Source organism: Atractosteus spatula, chromosome 18 (assembly GCF_055471065.1).
Source record: "Atractosteus spatula isolate fAtrSpa1 chromosome 18, fAtrSpa1.hap1, whole genome shotgun sequence".
Lineage (NCBI taxonomy): Eukaryota > Metazoa > Chordata > Actinopteri > Semionotiformes > Lepisosteidae > Atractosteus > Atractosteus spatula.
Genome location: NC_142723.1, coordinates 12329387 through 12344296, shown reverse-complemented (window position 1 = coordinate 12344296; position 14910 = coordinate 12329387). Strand labels below are relative to the sequence as shown.

Here is a 14910-nt window from a genome sequence, read left to right as displayed (position 1 = left end):
TTCTTCACTGTTTTTAAATTTTGTTTTTTCTGTGAGTATATTTTAAAAACCTGAAAACGGTGTTCAACTAAGTTGAAACCAGTTTCTCGTGTTCTAATTTAAATGGGAAGGTCGACATTACTAGGTTTAAAGTAGGCACTAGGCTAGTTAGATTAGGAGAACTTTCAAGAGCAGCTACGGTCGAAATTCTAGGTTGAAATGGCCATAACAGAAGCTACACTTGTGCCTTTCCTACTCAAGCTTGCTCTCCTTTCCTTCTGTTCACAGGTTTCCAATGTCCACAAGCATGTGTGTTCATCGCTGTCTGTGAGTGAGGATGGGCGGTTCCTGCTGACCGCTGGGCACAAGGCAGTCAAGGTGTGGGACTACAGAATGAAGCATGACACCAGCTATCAGGTAGGATCATTTTCTCATCTAGAAAATGGAGATGAGAGTTTTTTGTATATTTGTTCCTTGTATGCAATTTTAGGTTTTCTGTATTGTAAGTCGACTTTCATATGGGCATCACAAAAGTCTTTTAAGAATTGCTTGTTCTTCAGATCGATACAAGTCAAATGTCCTTTTGAATGCATAAGTAGAATGTTTATTTGGACTGGCTGATGGTATATCAGGACTATCAGGACTGGCTTCCACTATTATACTATCAAGGGTGAGAGTCCCTGAGAGTGGACAGTGACTGTCCCCCAGTCTGTCTGTGTAAACATGAACCATACAGTTATGATAGTGATTGGTGACATGTTGTTCTGTGTCCTGCTCCAGGTCTTCATTGGGCACTCCCAGCCCATCCAGCAGGTGGGCTTCACCCCAGACCAGCTGGGAGTGGTCAGTGTAGGAGATGCCATCTACTACTGGGATTTCCTGGCCTACCCGGAGGAAATGGAGGAGGGCAAGAGGTTAGCATCCACCTTCAAAGACGTCATCAGCCTTGTCACCACTGTTCCCTTTACAACATGTAACATTTCCTTTCTTTCAGACAGTCTCCCACTACTGCCTCTCACTCACCTTTCAAACCAGGTAAGGCTTTGGTGAAGATAACTTTGCACTAAAATACACTAATAATGGTAAGAATTAGACTAATGTTTACTGGTTTTCAAAATAATTATCATTATCATCAAGAAAATTAGATATTTAAATAATATGCATATGTTGACTAAAGATATCGCTGGGTGATTCTGTACAGATTTCAAGAGTCTGCACGCCAAAAAGTAAGCATTAGATGAAACCTAGGCTTTGATTTTAGGAGGATACATTTTTAGGAGCTCAGATGCAGTTTTAAGAGTTCCATTGAACTGCACTTTTGTGGCTCTAATAAAAAGCAGACTTACTAAGCAGTGAGAGTGAGACTCCCCAGTCCAGTGCATGCAGTCACTGACGACGTGTTCAGCCCCTGTAGGTGACTCTGAGCTGGTTGTCAGTGGGATGTTGATGTCCAGTGGAATGCCCCGACCGACAGCACCAGTTCCTTCTGCCTCCCCTCCTTGCCTGGACATCAGCTCCATAAACAGATCAGGCTTTGAAGGTGAGCAGGATATTGCCTTGCACATTTTCCTAGTGCTGTTATTTTACTGGCCTCTTACTTTAGTTTTCTTTACATTAATTTTGCAGTTTTATGTTATACAGTATGTTCCTCTGTCGGCTCTTTAGCAAAGAGACCTGATAAAGTGCCAATGACTGTTATTTATTTTCCACTGCGTTTGCACTGTGGATCTCTGCTCTCCCTTATAAACATTTACAGCAATATACCAGTATAAAAGCAGAGTACAGTGAAGCAAAGCACCGTAAAGTCTTTTTTAAATCATGGTGAAGTATAGAAAGGAATTATAAAGCATAATATGTAGCATTGAAACCACCACAGAGAAAAATAATAGCATTATAAGACCATAGAAAAACAAATTCATCATAGTAAACTTTCATTTGGGCTTATCGTACAGTGTAATCTGCACTTTGTAGCTAGTGTGTCTTATCACTTCTCCCTCTGTCCGCAGCGTTCCTGTCTGCGTGTGAGGACCGGGAGCACGCGGACCCGGCCAGAGGGGCCCCAGCTGCAGTGACAGGCTCCTTTCTGCGAGTCACTGAGACCCCAGCAGACCCCCAGAGGTCTCCATTCGGAGTGAAGGCCAGCCGGACTCACACACCCATGCATCTTGACTTTGGTAAGTATCGCAGCTCTTTGCCTTATGTTCATAGTCTCAACACCCTGTAGAACAATGTTTTGGCTTCCTGCTTCCAGTATGGCTCCTACTGTAACTGCAGATCACCTCACTGTCACATGTGTATTGTTTACCTCTTAAGAACTTTAACCTCATGTGTCTTGTATTCCACTGAAAGAAGCTGTAGAACAAAATAAAAAAATAAAGTCTTGTCATACCTTTTATTTCACCTTGATCAGGAAGGGAGCTGAAAACTAGCGAGATTCATTCCCAGTTGCATACACCAAGTTGTGTGAATCTCTTGTCCTGTGCCCCACCAGCAGTTGATTATACATTCAATTGCATGTATGAGCAATCGTTTATCCTTTGTTTTTTTTACAGATGCTCTTTGTGAAAGAGATGAGGCCAGACCACCAGTCCGACCAGATACCTATAAACACTTCACCCCTCTCTTTAAAACGTCAGTGCTTGATCAGGTATGGTGGCTGACCTCCGAGCACTGTCTGCAGGGTAGAGTGGCAGATACCCCCAAGATCGTCGCCTCAGCCGCGTGTCACTGTCTTTTAGAGCGCCGCCACACCCCTCCCTGGTGAAGAGAGCCTGCGGCTGAAGGTGGTGATTGGGTACAATGGGAATGGACGAGGGAACGTGGTCTGGAACCCGGACACAGGTGATCTTGACATTGCTCTAGTTTTTAGGGCTGTTTTGTAGTTCACCTCATGTGTCTTATCACAGTACCACAGTGCCCGCTGCAGAACTCATGAAACCCCAGTGCTTTGAAGTTGCAGTTAAATCTTGTAGCCCCTAAGCTTCTTGTAACCCCAAACCACCACAGTGTTTGTTTACATTATAATGCGAGTCTGGGTTTCATGGTGATTGCTTATGCCGATGCCTGTCCTCCTGCTCCCCAGGTCTGTTTGCCTACTCTTGCGGCTGTGTCGTGGTGGTGGAGGACCTCCACTCGGGCTCTCAGAGACACCTGCTGGGCCACTCCGAGGAAATCTCCACCCTTGCTGTCACCCACGACGCCCAGGTCAGGGCTCCTGGGATTGCAAATCAGTGATCGGAGTCTTTAAGAAATACCGATAGATATCAATGGAAATAGTGATTGTGCAGGTCCTGGGAATGAAGAGAAACGGGTTAATGGAAAATCTGTTGTAGCTTTGGAATAGCCTTGATTCTGATGTTTTTCATTTTTGCAGGAAACTAGGGAACTCAAAAGACTAAAATAAACCACCCCAGAATTGGTAGTGTGTAGGTTCCTGCATTCAGTAATATTGGACCCTAACTGAATGTGGTATTTAGAAGTGTGTGACACTGACACTGGCTCTGTGTCTGGTCTACAGGTGATAGCTTCAGCTTCGGGGGGCAGCGGTGGATCTCGAAGTCTCATCTGTATTTGGAATGTCCCCGACGGGTCCAGGAGAAATACCATCTCATACCACCGGGGACATGTGCAGGCCATGGCCTACTCCAGGGATGACTTCTTTTTCCTCTCTGCCGGTCAGTTTCGCTCCCTGTCACAGGCCCAGCCCCGAGGGTCCAGCGCTGACATTCACACTGTGAGCAGAAGCACTTACAACACGTGCCATGTTGTCATTTTTACAAATATGCTAAATCTTTCTTTAAGCCCCACCAAGAACACATCTTAAGCTGAGAAAGGTTGGGTTGTTGTTTATCACTGCTGCCTCACTTCCTAACTAAACAGGGAGGGTGAAAGTCACACTGAAATAACAACTTCCCTGTTTTGCAAGATCTCATCAAAAGCATGTCATTAGAGTACTATTTGGAGATTTGTGTAGTTCAAAACTGTATTACAAAAGGGCAGAATAGTGCACAAGCAAAACTGCTTGTGAACAGAAAACAAGATTTTAATTTTTGGGGGGACCAAAGTCAGGGGTTAGCAATAACAGACTGAAGACTAATGGAGATAATGGAAATAGAAATGAAAATAAACAGAAATTGCTGTTTTTCAGGAGATTACACAGACCCTGGCATTGCGCTGTGGAACACCAGGACATACCAGCTGCTGTCCAGCGTTAACCTGGCCGAGCCGGTGCATGATGTGGCCTTTAACCCAGCCTCTGCCAGCCAGCTCGCTTGTGTGGGAAGGGCCACCTCCATCTTCTGTGCCATTGAAACCCAAGGCCAGGATGTGCACTTGAAGGTGAGCTGTAAATCATGGTTATTGAATATTGTTCCAGATAAACTGCATGTCATTGTATAACATTGAGTTAAATTAAATCTCAGAAATCGGTGTTTCAAAGCGTAAGCCACGTGATTAGGTGACAGACCGACGAGTTTAAATGGAAGTGAATTACAATCAAATGGAATTGAATTTGAATAACATTATTATGTTATATGGTTCTTCTTTGATCTTAAGACTGTGGTCCTCAGTCCGCAGTTTTTCCTATGTTTTTATTTGTTACCACTTAATATTTATGGATTTCCATGAAGTTTTTCCAAGATGAAAACAATACAGTGAAGTTGTAACATAAGTCTTCCGCTATCTAACAACAATGTCCCCGTGGACTGTTTCAGCAGCTTTTTGGGATGTATCGTTTTCTCGAGACAGTTTGGAATGCTTTTGACTTTTTGTCACTTTTTGAAGTGTTGAGTCTGGTTCGGCCGAAGTGGTTGACAAATGAAGCCCTGTCTGTCACCTTCACCTGCAGGAGCGCAGGGCGGCTGTGCCAGAGGAGGTGGGGGACGTGGAGCTGACGGCTCTGTGCTACAGCCCCGACCACATCCTCTACACGGCCACCAACCGCGGGCGGGTGTGTGCCTGGGACTGCCCCGCCACACGCTGCTTCATGACCTGGGAGGCAGACGAGGGCGAGATCGGTCAGTCCGAAATCCCGAGTCCTTGTGAATGTTCTTGTACAGCCACCTTTGCCCCCTTGTAATTTTGCTGTAAGAATTGATAATAATAACATCACTTTATTAACCCTTTACAATTTCTTGCATTAGGAATTTGTCTTTTCGCATACCCCAGCTTGCTCTCCATGAGACACACAGACAGGGAGAGAAGCTTGGGGTCAGAGCACAGGGTCAGCCATTGGACAGCGCCCCTGGAGCAGCTGGGGTTAAGGGCCTTGCTCAGGGGCCCAACGGAGTAGGATTCCTCTGCCAGCTGCGGGATTTGAACCGGCAACCTCCCAGCCACAGGCGCAGATCCTTAGCCACAGAGCCACCTCACCGGCCTTTATGGCCCTTGCCCTTCACCTGTGTGCTTTCAGATTGTGTTTTATGTCACAGCATCGTCTGCTCTTTTACATGTGTGTTGTGTATACATCACGTTGGAATGTTTTTTTTTTAATTGCCCTTCCCATTCAGAGATCCCCTGTGTTCTGGCAATGAGAAGGGGGCATCCTAGAAAGAGTGCTGTGTGGAAAGGCTCAGCTGTCTACTGGTGTAGAACCATTTCTGACCAAAAGGGCTAACGTGCCAGGACGGCCTTATAAAGGGGTGGGTGGTGCAAGATGGGACAGCTTCATGGTCGTTGAAGTCAGTCTGATGGAATGGTTTTGGGACTGAAAAGAGTCACAGGTAGGCCAGCCTGCACAGAGCGAAGGGCTGACTGCGTGTGCTCTGTGCGTCCTCAAGGAGTCTTGCTGTGCAGAGGAAACCGGCTTCTCACCGGCAGCAACACCCGGCGGATCCGGCTGTGGGCCGTCGCTGGAGTGCAGGGAATGAGACCGGGCCCTCACAGCTCAGGGGACAGGTGAGCAGTCTGTCCGCTCAGCCCCCTGCGAAACAACTGTGTAGTTACTTCAGGTGTTTTTTTTCATTCAAAGCTGATGAATACAGGTGAAACAGAACTGTAAGGCAAAAAAATTCTCTGATCAAGGGTGGGAAAAGCATGATCTCTTTCCATATGCTTATGCATTCTGCCTCCATCTGTGTTTTGCATTCTATACAGTATACTGAGATCTTATGCCATTGCAAGGAGTCTGAATTGTAACTGAAATAGAAAATTAGACAGGATCACTTTATTGGTCATATACAATTTTTTGTATTAGGAATTTATCTTTTCACATACTCCAGCTCTATGTGAGACACATAGACAGGGAGGGAAGCTTGGGGTCAGAGCGCAGGGTCAGCCATTTATACGGTGCCCCTGGAGCAGTTGGGGTTAAGGGTCTTGCTCAGGGGCCCAACGGAGTAGGATTCCTCTGCCGGCCCCGGGATTCGAACCGGCAACCTTCCAGCCACAGGCGCAGATCCTTAGCCACAGAACCACCACACCGCCCCACACATGTGGAATCAGGCACACTTTTAGAGTCTGATCCTTAATAGCATTGCTCATCATCTCTATCTTTTTTTTGTCTCATGTTGGTCCTCCTGGACAGGAGCAGTTCAGTGCTGCTTGAGCATGAGATGGTGCTGGATGGCACTATCGTAAGCGCTGCCTTTGATGATGTGATGGACATGGGGATTGTAGGTACCACAACAGGCACCCTGTGGTATATAAACTGGGTGGAGAACACCAGCATCCGTCTCATCAGCGGCCACAAGAATAAGGTGGGCATCTCTTTCTAACCTTCCAGCAGTTAAGCATCTGTGAGTCTTGAGCTGCTTCCCATTGTAGAGCTTTGTGTTCGGGTTCCTGAGCTGAAGTATCTGGGTTGTTCTCCCCGAATCGTGCAGGTAAATGATGTTGCCTTCAGCCCAGAGGAGAGTCACTTTGCCACGTGTGCTGAAGATGGCAGTGTGCGGGTGTGGGCAGCGCCAAGCAACGAACTTGTGGTGCAGTTTCAGGTCCTCAATCAGGTAAGAAGCATGCCGTGGTCTGGATTATGCATTAACAGGTGCTTCATTTAGAGTGACTCATGTCAGTCTTACTTTATAGTGTCAGAAATGTCCCCCGTGGCATAAATAGGATTCACAACATTTAACATATCTAGTTAACACAATTCTTCAATAATGAAAAATTGAAAATCACTTTAGTGAGGAGGAGAGTAATGAAGCCAGTTCATAAAGGCCCATGGGAAATTTGGCCACCCCTCGTCTTTTCGAAAAAAACATCCAGGGGTTTTTAATGAACACAGTGAGTCAGGGCCTCAGTTTTATGTCTCATCCAAAAGACAGTGCCTTTTTACAGTACACTGTCCCCTTTACTGGGGCATTAGGACACACAGACCGCAGAGTGAGTGCCCCCTGCTGGCCCCACTAACACCACTTCCAGCAGCGACCTTAGTTTTTTCCAGGACGCCTCCCATCCAGGTACTGACCAGGCTCACACCTGCTGAGTTTCAGGGGGCTGCCAGTTGCAGGGTGATATAGCTTCTTACTAATTGTATTTAAGCATAGTTAAGATATAATATCAACAATTCCATAACTGGATAATTGTGTCTAAAACAATTTTGCAAAGCTTTTAGAACACTACGTTACTGATGTCATTTTGACTTTTGTGTGATATATTAAATGCACTTGATTAATACATTATAGGGATGACTCTTTCAGGAAAAGGAACTAATCCGTTAACATACTTGATCTTTATTTCCTGCAGAGCTGTGTTTGCATGACTTGGATCCCAGTGTGCCCATCCCAGGACGTCCAAAGCAGCCAGCGCATCGCGGCGGGGTACAGCGACGGCACACTGCGGGTCTTCAGCCTCCTGACCGCGGAGATGGAGCTCAAACTGCACCCCCACCCTGTGGCCATCACCGCCATCCAGTACTCTGTAGACGGTAGGGTGGCTGAGTCTGTAGCCTGGCGCTCCTCAAGCCTAGTGGCAGGAAACCAGCAGCATGTGGTGGCAAGTGATGAGTTAGCAGCACAGAAAATGTCAGCATTACACATGCAGTATAAGAAGGATGCACCCTGCTCCTTCAACAGAAGGCTCCTCGATAGAAATAATAATAATTAATAATTGCTTACACTTATATAGCAGTTTTCTGGACACTCCACTCAAAGCGCTTTACAAGTAATGGGGACTCCCTTCCACCACCACCAATGTGCAGCATCCACCTGGATGATGCACCGGCAGCCATAGTGCACCAGTACACTCCCCACACACCAGCTCTCAGTGTGGAGGAGGACAGAGTGATGAAGCCAGTTCAGAGATGGGGATTATTAGGAGGCCGTACCATGATTGGTAAGGGCCAATAGGAAATTTGGCCAGGACACCGGGGTAACACCCCTACTCTTTTCGAGAAACGCCGCGTGATTTTTAATGACCACAGAGAGTCAGGACCTCGGTTTTATGTCTCATCCGAAGGACGGCGCTTTTTTTTTACAGTATAGTGTCCCCGTCACTATATGGGGGCATTAGGACCCAAACAGACCGCAGGGTGAGCACCCCCTGCTGGCCCCACTAACACCTTTTCCAGCAACAACCTTAGGTTTTCCCATCCAGGTACTGGCCAGGCTCACACCTGCTGAGCTTCAGTGGGCTGCCATCTGTGAGTTGCAGGGTGATATGGCTGATGGCCAGTAGTATTATTAGTAATAGTATTTACTAGCCATTATTAATCTTAACAGACAGGACTGAAAAGGTCTTTCTTCTTTCTGACATTTTAAAGCTGTAGGTCTTAAGAAGATAAGAATGATTAGAAATAAGTGGAGTAGTCCCAGGACCTCATCCAGCTGCTTCTTGAAAGATACCAGGGTATAAGCTTCAACAGCATGGCTGGATAATTTGTTCCATACTCCCATAATCCCTTGGGGAAAAGAAGGACCTGCTTTCAGTTTTAAATGCACGGCCACATGAATTCCACTTGTACTCTCTGTTCATTGTAAAGAAATCTGCGCAGTTGACTTGGTCGGTGCCTTTGAGGACTGTGAGTGCTTGTGTCAGGTCCCCTCGTAGTCTTATCTGTTCAAGGCTAAAAAGGTTCAGTTCCTTCCTCCTGTCAGTGCAGGACGTTCCCTCAAGTTCCAGAATGGGTCTGCTCGCTCGTCTATGAGCTATTCCAAAGCACCGATATCTTATCTATAACATGCTGAATAAAAGTCTACACAATATTGTAAATGAGGCCTTAACAGTATATTATACAATTTTAACATACCATCCCTTGATTTAAATCATACCCTTTTAAATCATGGATTTTTATGTCCAAATTGTATAACGGACTTATTATCTCCAACTATTTGCTGTGGTAGTTAATTCATAGTATAAAAGTCACCCCTTTGAATTAAATCTCAGAAATCTGTGTTTCAAAGAGGAGGCCACTTGTGATTAGGCGACAGACGAAAGACCTCCCTCCATCAGTGTGTAAATGTTCCTCTTCCCTCCCGCAGGTCAAGTGATAATTTCAGGTGGGAAGGATGGCCTGATGGCCGTGAGCAGCCCACGGACGGGAATGACCATCCGCATCGTCAGTGACCACAAGGGGGCGCTCATCAGCACCATTCAGTGTGTCAAGAAGCAGGTCAGGACTCAGGATAATGCAGGTTGATGGGCCTTCATCTGGGTCTCATCAATGCTTTCAGAAATTCTCCATTCTAAGGCAATACTGGGAGTAATTCTAACACTGGGAATTATCCTAAAATTAATCATTGGCACTTAATGTTCTAAAATTGCTCCATGAATCTAAAACAACCTTGATTAAATCTTTATGCAAATACTTTTTTATTATGTATTCTTTATTCTCTTTCAAACCCTTTTCATAAATTAAGAGTGCTTGATCATGTTTTAATGTTAATTTGATAAAAAAATATGTTGTGATTTCTGTTGTAAAACCTTTATGTGTTTTTCCATCTAAATCGATGTCTTTCCAGGCCTTTTAAAGGGGAACTGCAGTGCTATTTTCACTTCGGGGTTTGAAAGAATTGGCATTGCTGAGTACATTTCAAGCCACAGTAAAAGTAAAATGTACACAGTGACTTGTAAAACCTCCAATGTACATCACAAAATAGCCTCAATTTCCAGATATGCACAGCACCATGTTCTGTGATTCAGAATGAGGCCAAAACTTCTGGTAAAGTGAAGCAGACTTAATACATTGTAAAGAAGCAGGCTTGTGAATACATTTCTTTTAATCCAAAAGAAATATTGCTCTTGACTTTGAGATGATTTTGCAGACAAATACTACTTGTTAAGTCTGCATGCAAATCAGATTCTGTGGCGAAATGTCTGCTGCACAACCTGTACTTATTTGCTTGTATGTCGCATTACATTAGTCATTACAGTGACTAGTGAGCAGGAAGGGCCGCTTCACGTCGCAGTTCTTGGGAGCTCTTGCCCGTGGTGAGACCAGGGGTTTTAGGCAACATGATGACTTGTAGTATTTTCACAAAGGTCACGTTTTTGTGCTTAATTTGGAATTTGTAAAATTTTCATTTATTAATTTATTTTGTTACTGAAATTTAATAACCTGTCTAAGAAATTGGGACTGCAGTTCCCTTTAATTCTCTTTACAGATGCTTTGTGCAGCACATGTCTAAGTCTCCCTTCACAGCTAACTTACTCTGCAGTGTCTGGTCTCTGCTGTACAAGTCAAGGCTGACTGCGTACTGTTTCATTGCTGAATTGAATGTGTTTTGACTTTATATGCCCTGTATCAAAGGTAGTGACACTGTGTTTTTGAATGGCGTGACAGGTTACGTTTAGCAGTCTTAAGAATTAACAGACTTGTGCTCAATGCTAAGTTACAAAATCAACCATTTTATTTTATTTTCCCTTTAGTACACCGAATTCGGTCTTGAAGGAAACGAGCTGTGGTTGGCTGCCAGTGCAGATAGGCGTGTCAGCATCTGGGCTTCCGACTGGTTGAAGGACAAGTGTGAGCTCTTGGACTGGCTCACCTTCCCAGCTCCTGCCCGTACGGAGGTGAGATGGAAACTGAGTACCACCAGTGGGCGTAACTGCACTGTTTTCCTTCCCCGCTGCCCCTCAGTGCAGGAGAGTTTTCAGCAGCTGTTTCTGCTTTAATGGGTTACTAGCATAATAAGCATCTTAACCAGCGCCCGTCACATCTAGCAGACACAACACAGTTAGCAATAAGTCAGAGAGGCCTACTGTATATTGTTTGTTCAGGCTGGTGTTTCAGACTTAGTCATTTGAAGTGACTTTGCGCTTTGTTTGGGTCAGGAGTTGGACAGCCTGCCGCCCAGTCTGGCTGCTTTCTGCCCCTCGGCCCCGGGGGTGGTGCTGTATGCTGGGTATGGCGTGGAGAAGGAGATCACGTTCTACAGCCTGCTTCAGAAACAGGTGACGTAGCGCTACCGCACAAGCAAGTTCCGCTATGTCTGAGATATTCAACGAGTACCACGTGAATTCTGGTTTTGAGAATTGTAAATAAGTTGCTGAGATCAAAGTCTATGTTGTTGTGACCTTGAAAGGTTCATCCTATTTCTTACTCTGTGTAGTTAGGTCTTTAAAGACTGATTGTGGGTTTCCAAGTGGAAATGACTCCACTTTTTCATACATTTGAATGGTGTTCATATTGAATTTGTACACATTTGTTCCAAAGGCCATTGTCAATCTTTGCAATATTGCTGACATTGCATTTTTCTACAGATTATCAAGAGAATTGCACTGTCTCACTGGGCAACATGTTTAAGCCTTTCTCCCAAAGGCCATCTCATTGCAGTTGGGTCAGATGGTGAGTCCTTTCACTCTCCCATTTTAAATACCAACCACTACCCATAACTCTTAAGGTCACTTGGAGGACTTTCAACAAAAAAATAAAATTAAGACTAATTATCCATCCATTTTCTAACTGCTTCTTCCAGTCCAGGGTTATGGGGGGCCCGGAGCCTATCCCATCAAGCAGTGGGCACAAGGCAGGGTACACCCTGGACAGGACACCAATCCATCTCAGGGCACACACACCAATTTTCCCAGAAGCCAATTAACCTCCCAGCATGTCTTTGGACTGTGGGAAAGAACCAGAGCACTCAAAGCAAACCCACACGAACAGGGGATGAATACACAAACTCCACACAGATATCGCTGGAAGTCTGGAATCAAACCCAGGGCCCAGGCACTGCAAGGCATCAGTGCTAACCACTGTGCCACCATGCCACATTTCAATTGATTAGTGATTTAAAAATCACTAATATTTCATAAACATTCATAAAGTTATTTCTCCTAGTGTGAATCCTGACGTTCCTTTTGTACAGCTCTGCCTACCTTACTGTCACTCATGTAAGAAAAGTAGCAAATCTTGAAATTTGTCCCCACTTGAGTGAACAGAACAAACATTTAGCTGGGGCTAAATCATCGTCATGCCCTTCCCTTTGACAAAAACACTGAATATCTGTTAAACGTATACTTTTATAAATCAGGCAGCCGTCTCTCCAAATGTTCAGCTTCATGAAATGATAGTGTCCTATTAATATTACCCTAAGGTCATATTCACATCTTAATGAGATCATAGCGTAGAATACTCGGTTTGGTAGCTTTGTTCTCCTGGAAATATTGTCCTCCCAAATGAGCAGAGCTTCTTTCAAAGCACTGTTCCAGACCCCCTAATATACGCTGAAACACTCCAGAAAGTGGAGATATGTGAGCGTTGAGCACTTGACTGGCGTCGGTCTGTCTCAGAGCCTGCCCCTAGCAGGTGCTTTACTTAAGATAAGATAAGATCAGATCACTATCGGCCAGATACAATTTCTTGCATTAGGAATTCATCTTTTTTTCGCATACCCCAGCTTGCTCTCCTTGAGACACACAGACAGGGAGAGAAGCTTGGGGTCAGAGCGCAGGGTCAGCCATTGTACAGCGCCCCTGGAGCAGCTGGGGTTAAGGGCCTTGCTCAGGGGCCCAACGGAGTAGGATTCCTCTGCCGGCCGCGGGATTTGAACCGGCAACCTTCTAGCCACAGGCGCAGATCCTTAGCCACAGAGCCACCGCTCCTCCCCTTATGCCTAAAAAATCATTTCTAAAATCAACGTTGGCCTTTCAAGTTCCATCTTCTATCTTGTTCATAAATGTAGTCTTTAGGAAAAGCAGGCTTTCCAGTTCGCCCACGGCTGTGGCATGCACTGCTTTATATCTGGAATTGTTCTCCCCAGAACGGCTCCTGAAGCTCATCAAATCGACGAGTGGGAAGTTTCAGGATTTCGTGGCCCACAGCGACGCCGTGCACATGTGTCGGTTCGCCCCGTCTGGGAATCGGCTCTTCACCTCGGCCTACAATGAAATCCTGCTGTGGGATGTGTTGGGCTTGTAGACAGTCAGATCTGCAGCCAGCCACACTCTTCGCCTGCATTGTCTTTTTAAATGCACACCACCGTCAGTTTCTGCTGTCCCCTGGTTTCCTGTACACCTGCATCTGCTTCATTAGGGACGCAGCTGAAGTCATGCGTTTTGACAGTGTCACTGAAAGATTATTTCAGTAGACTGTGTCGTCCTTGACTCATCGGAGTTGATCACTCTGGATTGTCAGAAAGTCAATATAGAGCTGCATTCAGTAAATGTAGTGACTGGGATTTCCCAGTGTTCGTATGTACATGCGACTATTAAACGTTTCTAGGAGTGTGTCGAGCCATGTCCTTTTCCCTGGACCCTCCTGTCTGTGATTTTTGGTTTAACTGTACTTTTTTTTGTACTCATTATAATGTGGTTAAATATTCCGGAGTCTGAATCTGAACTTCTCATCACACTCCATCAGTTATTGTGATATTTCTGTTGTCTGGCAGTACAGCTCTGTTAGGTTATTTTAGTAATAGCACTAGTTTAGCTTCCAGCTCGGCAAGAGCAAACATTTTAAATGATGTGCTTAGTTCTAGTGTCTTTGTTTCTGTGTTACAGTTTCAGAACAAATCTGGGTATTTGAAGTTTGTACAGAGCTTAAGCTGTTTTTATAAAGCGTTCGGCTATTGCCCTATTTTTGTAAAAAGCTTTTTTAATAAATGTTGCAAAAAGATCAAAGACGCGCGACTGGGTTTCCATTACTGCCTGATGGAAACTGCCCGGGAAAGACAGTTGGACACCAGCTGAAGGCATCAATGAGATTCTTCCCTCTGTCCACCACAGAGAACAGGACTGAACACGTTCAGGTTGTTACTAATTGTTGTTCAGTTAATATTTTCAATTATATTTTTATTTTATAATCTTGTATTTTACTTATTTATTTTCAGCTAGATTTAACGCACATTTGAACAAAGTATTGCCAATTAAAATTTTTACATCATTTACATTTATCTGACATTTTTTTACATTATATTGGTTACTATTAGTTTATGCCAACACCTGACTTTCTTCTTTAGATGCATTTAAAACATTAAACATACCATACAGAAATACAATCGAGAATATCTTTGTGGATGAAACGTTTCTAAAATTTGCATATAATAAAGAAGATCTTGCCACGTGTAACATCATTAGGAAGTACAGTAAGCCCCTGCTTTGTTTAACGGTGGTATTGAAAATAAATCGAACTGGTGAGAAAGCGATGTCTAATGATAATTGACTTAGAAGTCAAAAGAAAAGATTTACATAGCCCTGTGTTGTGGATTTTAAAATATCTTGTAGTTCTAAAGGGATCTCTTATTCAATGTGCGATATAGGAAGGGAACTTGAGTGTTTTATGGCTGGGACAGTGTATGTCCTGAGAGGCAGTAAAATATGAAAGAATATGGTGAACAATGGCATTGCTTGAATTCTTAATGCCAAGAACTAGGCATACAGACTGTAAATTCTTCAGAAGGACCCCCGGTGGACACCTAAGGAATATGCGAGAGGAATTTGGACAAGCCTGGAGAGTGTGGGGCTGCCCTGCCCTCAGTTTTTTGTGTCCTACCCAAGTTCTCAGATACCTGGTCTTATTGATCAATTAACGAGTTACACTCTTGGGAGTTTTGTGCA

At 44.5% G+C, this 14910-nt stretch overlaps 1 protein-coding gene across 1 annotated transcript in view; it reads left to right on the top strand.

Moving 5' to 3' along the window:
• Positions 1–13967, top strand: part of wdr90 (WD repeat domain 90) — a 31896-nt gene extending 17929 nt beyond the window's left edge. The window contains exons 24-43 of the mRNA XM_088936856.1: positions 268–396; positions 760–893; positions 974–1014; positions 1385–1519; positions 1986–2153; positions 2532–2626; positions 2718–2820; positions 3062–3183; positions 3497–3653; positions 4127–4317; positions 4826–4994; positions 5757–5874; positions 6503–6674; positions 6801–6923; positions 7663–7843; positions 9396–9526; positions 10783–10926; positions 11188–11307; positions 11617–11701; positions 13116–13967. Of these exons, the coding sequence (XP_088792982.1) occupies positions 268–396; positions 760–893; positions 974–1014; positions 1385–1519; positions 1986–2153; positions 2532–2626; positions 2718–2820; positions 3062–3183; positions 3497–3653; positions 4127–4317; positions 4826–4994; positions 5757–5874; positions 6503–6674; positions 6801–6923; positions 7663–7843; positions 9396–9526; positions 10783–10926; positions 11188–11307; positions 11617–11701; positions 13116–13273 (2676 nt within the window). The 3' untranslated portion in view covers positions 13274–13967. The remainder of the gene's footprint in view (positions 1–267; positions 397–759; positions 894–973; positions 1015–1384; positions 1520–1985; positions 2154–2531; positions 2627–2717; positions 2821–3061; positions 3184–3496; positions 3654–4126; positions 4318–4825; positions 4995–5756; positions 5875–6502; positions 6675–6800; positions 6924–7662; positions 7844–9395; positions 9527–10782; positions 10927–11187; positions 11308–11616; positions 11702–13115) is intronic.
• The last annotated feature ends 943 nt before the right edge of the window (positions 13968–14910 follow it).